This window comes from Schistocerca nitens, chromosome 8, assembly GCF_023898315.1.
Source record: "Schistocerca nitens isolate TAMUIC-IGC-003100 chromosome 8, iqSchNite1.1, whole genome shotgun sequence".
Lineage (NCBI taxonomy): Eukaryota > Metazoa > Arthropoda > Insecta > Orthoptera > Acrididae > Schistocerca > Schistocerca nitens.
The window spans coordinates 50,936,576-50,946,376 of NC_064621.1; the positions used below are offsets into that span (position 1 = coordinate 50,936,576).

General features: G+C 42.1%; 1 protein-coding gene across 1 annotated transcript in view; it reads left to right on the plus strand.

Moving 5' to 3' along the window:
• Window positions 1-1,402, plus strand: part of LOC126199150 (uncharacterized) — a 99,896-nt gene extending 98,494 nt beyond the window's left edge. The window contains exon 7 of the mRNA XM_049935906.1: window positions 1,362-1,402. Coding sequence (XP_049791863.1) covers window positions 1,362-1,402 — 41 coding nt within the window. The remainder of the gene's footprint in view (window positions 1-1,361) is intronic.
• The last annotated feature ends 8,399 nt before the right edge of the window (window positions 1,403-9,801 follow it).

Sequence of the window (9,801 nt, forward strand, 5' to 3'; positions counted from 1 at the left end):
ACAGTGGGACAGCAATGTATACAGTCAGGCATTTGACAAAAAAAAATGGTTCAAATGGCTCTGAGCACTATGGGACTCAACTGCTGAGGTCATAAGTCCCCTAGAACTTAGAACTACTTAAACCTAACTAACCTAAGGACAACACACACATCCATGCCCGAGGCAGGATTCGAACCTGCGACCGTAGCGGTCGCGCGGTTCCAGACTGTAGCGCCAGAACCGCTCGGCCACCAGCGGCCGGCGGCATTTGACATGTATGTAAGATTCCAAGCATCTTACTACGAAGGCGTTGAAAATAAAGGATGCCCACTTAGTTCACAGAGTTTCAAGAAGCTAGCAACAATAATCGCGATTGGCTGTTCAAAACAGAATGAGATAATTAAATCAGGGCCTGTAGGTGTACGGATTGAATATGAATCTTCAGCAAACTTCCCTGATCAGACTTTGGCGTAGGCTCTGGTTCTGCATGATCGTCGTGTTAACTACTGCCCAATCACGGGTGTGGTGCAACGGGTTGTATAAATTAATAGACACTCTGCTAGCTGTAAGGCAGATCATGATGTTACCTCAAGGTGTTAGGATCGTAGCTGACGTTCAAGGATTTTATTACGATGAGTGCAGGCAATTCATAATTAAAGACTGTGCATTAATAGCATTCACGCAAAGTGATGGAGTAATAGGAACATTTGCATCAAGAGGTGAATCTCCGAAACCATTCAAAGATGTCAAGTGTAATAAGATGCTTAGAAGCGTGATGTGGTTAACAAGATTGTATCATGGAATTCACTGGGATGACCCTGGCATGTCTTATAAAGATTAGGTGCAAGTGCTGCGAGTGTCTGATCACAAGGAGACAATCATCTACGTTAAAGTCGATGAGAAGATTACCTGGCTGCGTCCAATCTTCAAGTATGCGGCTATTCGGAACCTGGAATACTATGATTGTCCACCTCTCCTTCAACTTAGACGTGAACGTGTGAAGAAGAAAATAGTGGACCTGAAAGACAGTGCTGTTGTCTGTTTGTGGCCAGCGGACCAAGTCCAGGACTCGTCATTCTGAATTCATTTCTGTCTAAAGCAGTAAAAACATATAGTTCTCTCTGCAGTGCACTGTGGCTCTATCACTGTTTAGTACATAATTATCATTTTTTAATAAAAAAGAATGATCATGATTGAGGGTGAAATAATAAGAACATTCGAGGTTTTTTTACATTAAAATAAGTAAGTTTATTATTGAATTCAGAATTTTTTTACAGTGTTTGCGAAATATCAGTACAACATTCAGGTTTTTTTCACACTATATGAGTTTACAGATACATTATTTCTTTTCAATAAAATATGAAATTTCTGCTCTTTTGCAGATATTTGTTTTACATTATTCATAAGCATTGTGCTGAGATAAGCTAATTACACTATCTTACAAGGTAAATAATAGTATCGCTAGTGAAGTTCCACCAGAAAGACTTTTTTCTTTTTCTAACTAAAGGCAAACGTATTTTTACTTCGAGTTAGTGGCTCTAAAACATTATCCACTACAAAGACCAATTGAAAATACATTTCATTCAAATAATTTGGTCTAAACATTTTTTTCCCACTACAACAACCAGGTGAACATATATTTGTTGTTATAAATATTTGTTCCAATAGAATGAACATAATGAATTTAATTGGTGGAACTCACATACTTAAAACTAGTTCTGACTGGATGGATAGCGGCAGGCGAAACTTACAAACTAAATCTGTAACAACTACTCAGATCGAAGGAGATATGAACTGCACAAAATTGTATTTCCTTCTTCTTCATTATAAAAGGTGGAAGTGAAGGTGTAAAATTTTATCGTTTTGCTCATATTTACATAAACTAGTAATACTCGTCAAGAAATATATATATATATATATATATATATATATATATATATATATATATATATATATATATATACACTCCTGGAAATGGAAAAAAGAACACATTGACACCGGTGTGTCAGACCCACCATACTTGCTCCGGACACTGCGAGAGGGCTGTACAAGCAATGATCACACGCACGGCACAGCGGACACACCAGGAACCGCGGTGTTGGCCGTCGAATGGCGCTAGCTGCGCAGCATTTGTGCACCGCCACCGTCAGTGTCAGCCAGTTTGCCGTGGCATACGGAGCTCCATCGCAGTCTTTAACACTGGTAGCATGCCGCGACAGCGTAGACGTGAACCGTATGTGCAGTTGACGGACTTTGAGCGAGGGCGTATAGTGGGCATGCGGGAGGCCAGGTGGACGTACCGCCGAATTGCTCAACACGTGGGGCGTGAGGTCTCCACAGTACATCGATGTTGTCGCCAGTCGTCGGCGGAAGGTGCACGTGCCCGTCGACCTGGGACCGGACCGCAGCGACGCACGGATGCACGCCAAGACCGTAGGATCCTACGCAGTGCCGTAGGGGACCGCACCGCCACTTCCCAGCAAATTAGGGACACTGTTGCTCCTGGGGTATCGGCGAGGACCATTCGCAACCGTCTCCATGAAGCTGGGCTACGGTCCCGCACACCGTTAGGCCGTCTTCCGCTCACGCCCCAACATCGTGCAGCCCGCCTCCAGTGGTGTCGCGACAGGCGTGAATGGAGGGACGAATGGAGACGTGTCGTCTTCAGCGATGAGAGTCGCTTCTGCCTTGGTGCCAATGATGGTCGTATGCGTGTTTGGCGCCGTGCAGGTGAGCGCCACAATCAGGACTGCATACGACCGAGGCACACAGGGCCAACACCCGGCATCATGGTGTGGGGAGCGATCTCCTACACTGGCCGTACACCACTGGTGATCGTCGAGGGGACACTGAATAGTGCACGGTACATCCAAACCGTCATCGAACCCATCGTTCTACCATTCCTAGAGCGGCAAGGGAACTTGCTGTTCCAACAGGACAATGCACGTCCGCATGTATCCCGTGCCACCCAACGTGCTCTAGAAGGTGTAAGTCAACTACCCTGGCCAGCAAGATCTCCGGATCTGTCCCCCATTGAGCATGTTTGGGACTGGATGAAGCGTCGTCTCACGCGGTCTGCACGTCCAGCACGAATGCTGGTCCAACTGAGGCGCCAGGTGGAAATGGCATGGCAAGCCGTTCCACAGGACTACATCCAGCATCTCTACGATCGTCTCCATGGGAGAATAGCAGCCTGAATTGCTGCGAAAGGTGGATATACACTGTACTAGTGCCGACATTGTGCATGCTCTGTTGCCTGTGTCTATGTGCCTGTGGTTCTGTCAGTGTGATCGTGTGATGTATCTGACCCCAGGAATGTGTCAATAAAGTTTCCCCTTCCTGGGACAATGAATTCACGGTGTTCTTATTTCAATTTCCAGGAGTATATATATATATATATATATATATATATATATATATATATATATATATATATATATATATATATAGGGTGAGTCACCTAACATTACCGCTGAATATATTTCGTAAACCACTGACGAATCGATTCCACAGACCGAACGTGAGGAGAGGGGCTAGTGTAATTGGTTAATACAAACCATAAAAAAATGCACGGAAGTATGTTTTTTAACACAAACCTACGTTTTTTTTTAAATGGAACCCCGTTAGTTTTGTTAGCACATCTGAACATACAAACAAATACGTAATCAGTGCCGTTTGTTGCATTGTAAAATGTTAATTACATCCGGAGATATTGTAACCTAAAGTTGACGCTTGAGTACCACTCCTCCGCTGTTCGATCTTGTGCATCGGAGAGCACCGCATTACTTAAGGATCCAAAGGGAACGGTGTTGGACCTTAGGTACAGAAGAGACTGGAACAGCACATTACGTCCACATGCTAACACCTTTTTATTGGTCTTTTTCACTGACGCACATGTACATTACCATGAGGGGTGAGGTACACGTACACACGTGGTTTCCGTTTTCAATTACGGAGTGGAATAGAGTGTGTCCCGCCATGTCAGGCCAATAGATGTTCAATGTGGTGGCCATCATTTGCTGCACACAATTGCAATCTCTGGCGTAATGAATGTCAAATGGCTCTGAGCACTATGGGACTCAACTGCTGTGGTTATCAGTCCCCTAGAACTTAGAACTACTTAAACCTAACTAACCTAAGGACATCACAAACATCCATGCCCGAGGCAGGATTCGAACCTGCGACCGTAGCAGTCCCACGGTTCCGGACTGCGCGCCTAGAACCGCTAATGAATGTCGTACACACCGCAGTACATCTGGTGTAATGTCACCGCAGGCTGCCACAATACGTTGTTTCATATCCTCTGGGGTTGTAGGCACATGACGGTACACATTCTCCTTTAACGTACCCCACAGAAAGAAGTCCAGAGGTGTAAGATCAGGAGAACGAGCTGGCCAATTTATGCGGCCTCCACGTCCTATGAAACGCCCGTCGAACATTCTGTCAAGGGTCAGCCTAGTGTTAATTGCGGAATGTGCAGGTGCACCATCATGCTGATACCATATACGGCTACGCGTTTCCAGTGGGACATTTTCTAGCAACGTTGGCAGATCATTCTGTAGAAACGCGATGTATGTTGCAGCTGTTTCGGCCCCTGCAATGAAGTGAGGACCAATGAGGTGGTCGCCAATGATTCTGCACCATACATTTACAGTCCACGGTCGCTGTCGCTCTACCTGTCTGAGCCAGCGAGGATTGTCCACGGACCAGTAATGCATGTTCCGTAGATTCCCTGCCCCGTGGTTTGTGAAACCCGCTTCATCGGTAAACAGGTAGATCTGCAACGCATTCTCTGTTAATGCCCATTGACAGAATTGCACTCGATGATTGAAGTCATCACCATGTAATTGCTGATGTAGTGACACATGAAACGGGTGAAAGCGGTGACGATGCAGTATGCGCATGACACTACTTTGACTCAGTCCACCGGCTCTCGCAATATCCCGTGTACTCATGTGTGGGTTCATGGCAACAGCAGCTAACACACCAACTGCACCCGCTTCTCCTGTGATGGGCCTGTTACGGACCCGTTTGCGTGCTACGACCATACCTGTGGCATACAGTTGGCGGTAGATGTTTTGCGATGTGCGGCACGTTGGATGCTCTCTGTCCGGGTACCGTTCTGCATACACCCTGCAGGCCTCAGCTGCAGTTCGTCGACACTCGCCATAGATGAGTATCATCTCCGCCTTTTCAGAGTTCGAATACACCATGGTCACAGTTCCTACAACACTACACTATCACAGACGTCTGGTAACACGGTGTACTACAGTTGGTCTGCGTGCGGAGACGAATGCAGAATAACAATAGCAGCAAGCGCTACATGCGGACACTGCGACAGCTAGACCAAACCACAACAGTGCACTACAGCCACACTTGTAAACACGGTCGTCATCGTAAACATGTCCCTGCAGATGCTGCTCGCCGACCGTGGCCCGTGTTTGTTACAACACGCTACTGAACGTCGGAGGTTTCAACCGTCAACTTTAGGTTACAATATCTCCGGATGTAATTAACATTTTACAATTCAACAAACGGCACTGATTACGTATTTGTTTATATGTTCAGATGTGCTAACAAAACTAACGTGATTCCATTTAAAAAAACGTAGGTTTGTGTTAAAAAGCATACTTCCGTGCATTTTTGTATGGTTTGTATTAAACAATTACACTAGCCCCTCTCCTCACGTTCGGTCTGTGGAATCGATTCGTCAGTATTTGATGTGGTTTACGAAATATATCCAGCGGTAGCGTTAGGTGACTCACCCTGTATATATATATATATATATATATATATATATATATATATATATATATATATATATATATGAGACTCATCGAGTTATGTCAGCAAAACAACCTAAAAATCGTGACAACATCACTTCGAAAAGACCCCAAGAAACAAAAAACATGGAGATCACCAAACCTTCAGCTTGGTGAATTTCAAATAGACCATGTTGCGATCTCCTATGACTTCCAGAAAGAAATACACGACGTTCAAGTCCGCAGAGGGGCAAATATAGATTCTGACCACTACCTTACCAGAGTTAAAATTAAATTCACTCCAAAAAGGAAACGCCAAAGGAAATCACCACTAATTCCCAAATTTGACTTGAAAAAGATCAAGGAATCAGAAATTACAGAAGCATGGGATAAACAACCAACAAACAACTGGAAAGATTTCCGAACGAAAATTATACAGAAAGCAAGAGATTTGATTCCGTTAAAGAAAATATCCAAGCATCCATGGTGGAATTCGAATTGTGATAACGCATTAGAAGAGAGACAACAAGCCTTTTTAAATTACAATTGTGACAAATCAGAAACCACACAACAAACATTTTTCAAAGTGAGAAAACAAACAGCTAGAATACTTAGACAAACTAAAAGAAAATACCTTAATGAACAGCTAAACACAATTGAAGAAAACTTTAAGAACCACAACACTCAAGATTTTTATAAAATATTCGCAAATCAAATCAAAGGATACACTCCACAAAATCTCTGCTTCCGGAAACAGAATGGAAAATTGGCACTAACGAACAAAGAAAATTGCCAAGAACTAGCTAAATATTTCTCACAACTCCTAAATTGCCCACAACCAAGTACAAGATTCCCCAGATTACAACCAGAACACACGAATGAGACTTCACTACCACCATCTCAAGAAGAAATTTATAGTCACATTAGAAAACTCAAAAATAATAAATCATCGGGAGAAGATGGAATTGTAGCTGAACTACTGAAAAACCTTGGTCCAAATTCGTTAAAAGAGATCACTAGCATCATCCAAGAAATTTGGCAGACAGAAAATATCCCAGAGGAGTGGAAGTGTGCACTAATTCACCCATTGCACAAAAAGGGAGAGAGATCAGACGTAAACAACTACAGAGGCATTTCACTTTTACCAGTTACCTACAAAATTCTATCTGCATGTCTCCTAAAGAGGGCACAAGAACAACTAGAACATACAATTTCAGATTACCAAGCAGGCTTTCGTCCTAATAGATCATGCCCGGAACAGATATTCAACCTTAAAACTATTTTAAAGATTAAAGCAATCAGGTCAAAACCAATAATCTGCACATTCGTTGATTTCAAAAAGGCATACGATTCCATAGACAGACAGTCTCTATGTCACATTCTCGAAGAACGAGGCCTAGACACTAAAACCCGAAAACTAATTGAACAAACACTAACAGAAACCAAATCAAAAATTAAATTCAGAGGGGAAATTTCGGAACCATTCTCAATTAAAACAGGAGTAAGACAAGGAGATGGGATCTCACCACTATTATTCAATATAGTTTTGGACAAAGTTATGAAAGAGTGGGAAGTAACACTAAGGAAACAAAGCTTGTGGAAGCCAATTGAACTAGGAAGAGGTAAAGGAAAATTGAACATCCCTTATTTAGCGTTTGCAGATGACTTGGCAATTATAACTGACAGTGAAGAAACAGCAGTAAAACAAATTGAGACACTTAAAGAATGTGCTGAGAAGGTTGGCCTGCAAATCTCCTTTGAGAAGACAGAATTCATCTGCTCAAAATTAGATATTTCGAAACTAAAAACAAAGTATGGTGAAATAACTAGAGTCAAGCACTTTAAGTATCTCGGTGAAGTTATTGAACCAACAGGACTTGAGAAAATAGCACAAAAAAACCGATTACAGAAAATCAAGAAAGCATTCGGACTTATTCAAAATATATATAACAAGAAATGTCTATCAAAAGGCACTAAAATCAGACACTACAACACAGTCATCAAACCAACAGTCACATATGCAAGTGAAACACTCTCCCTGAATAGAAAATTAGATTTACACGAAATTAAGAAAGTAGAGAGAAAAATTATTAGAAAAATCCTAGGACCACGATACACACAAGATGGATACAGGCTGCAGACTACCGAGACAACCGAAAAAATATCAAACATCGAGGCAGATATCAGGAAGAGGCGGATGAAGTTTTATGGACATATAGACAGATTACCTGGAAACAGGTTAACTAAACGTCTATTGGACTATATGACATCACTTAAGGCAACAATACCCTGGGTAACTGAAGTTAAGAAGGATTTGAAAAAGGCAAAAATTGACATAACAAACACATCAGACCGGGATACATTCAGAAGAAAAATCGACAAGTGGAAGTTTACTCCAGAGACGGAATCTAAACCTTTCCGACCAAAGTGGACCGAAGAAAGGAAGAAGGCCTTTGGGGAGGCAATGAAGAAATACTGGGAAAATAAGAAGAACATTAAGAAATGTTAATCACCTGCTTATCGTTCTCCCATGGGGACATTCGCTAATAATATATATATATATATATATATATATATATATATATATATATATATATATATATATATATATATATATATATAAAGACTTTTTTAATAATTTTATTTTGGTTTTCTGTTCTTTAAATTTTTCTGGTGTTTTTAAGGTTTTTTTCTGTGGTAGAATAAATAATATTTATATTTACACACTTAACACAGGCTCGCACACAGTCAAACACTCAGATATACACGGAAGCACACAAGCTGATACACACTACAAAACACTCTCATCCAGTATTTACACTATGATAAAAGGGTCATACTACTACTCTGCAGACACTCTCGCTATCTCTCTCTCCCTCTCTCTCTCATTATCTCTCTCTCCCTCTCAATCAGAGTCCCCCACCCCTTCTCTCATCACAAGTGAGTAGTGTGAGTACGGGCGAGTTTCAATGCCGTCATCACAGATGACCCTTTTATTGACAAGAGGCGAGAGACCGATTTTAAACTGCTTCACAGTGTAGACCTCGTGCGCTATCAATCGAATACTTGTTTGCCGTACCATATGCGGTGGCTCCGGCTCAACACCGTGACCATCACCACGTAGTCATTGAAAATAGTCTTCGATAAATAGGGCTCTCAAGGCCATCCGCTGTACCCCCTTAGCCCGTCTCTGAGTGGGACCTTCCAATGTGCGATATGCATATATTTTGTACCAAAGACCTACAAACTCCATAATCGGCAATCCATTCGACTCGTCTTTCATGAGACTGATAACCTCCTTGTATTGTGGAACAGTACCATAAGGATTATCGGCTGCATAAGAAGACGTGCCGAATTCATTGCCGTGGTACCTAAATACTTCATATGGATAGCAGTTCTTCACCCAATAGATGAAACTATCTGTATCCATATAAAGTAATTTAGGATCTGCGAAATGAGTTTTCACAAACTCATAATGAAAACGGAACATGTGGAGTTTGGATAGGTCTAGTATGCACATCCCCACATAGATAGGTTTAGTAAACTCTACTGCACTTTTAGCCATCTCCACAGCAACAATGTTCTTATTGAAAATGGTGACCCATTTAAAATTTGGCCTGGCAATGCATTTTCGTACGCCATAACACCCATCCCATTGCGTTCTAATAAAAATTTCACATTGTTCCCTAAAATTCTCCATAGTTTTACCAAAAATTGAATTAGTCATTAATTTATAAAAAAATCTTTCTCAAAGTCCCGTGACACGGAAGTTCTCTGTCTTGTATTCAAATCAATATACTCCTTCAACCAGGGGGACTGCTTGAAGGAGATGGCCTGGGTGATTTTAACCAGCTCCATACCCAAGCTGAGGCATTGCTGGAGGTTACGATGATGAATGATGTACCTCTGCTTGTCCCCCAGCGTTGTCATCAGTATCGGTGTGGAGCCTCCTCGCGGAGCTAGTTGCTCTGGACACAGCGGCAAATCGGTATGAGTGTCATGCAAACTAATAGGGTATGTGAGTTCTGCCTCCACAACATACCCTATATCAGAATTGGTG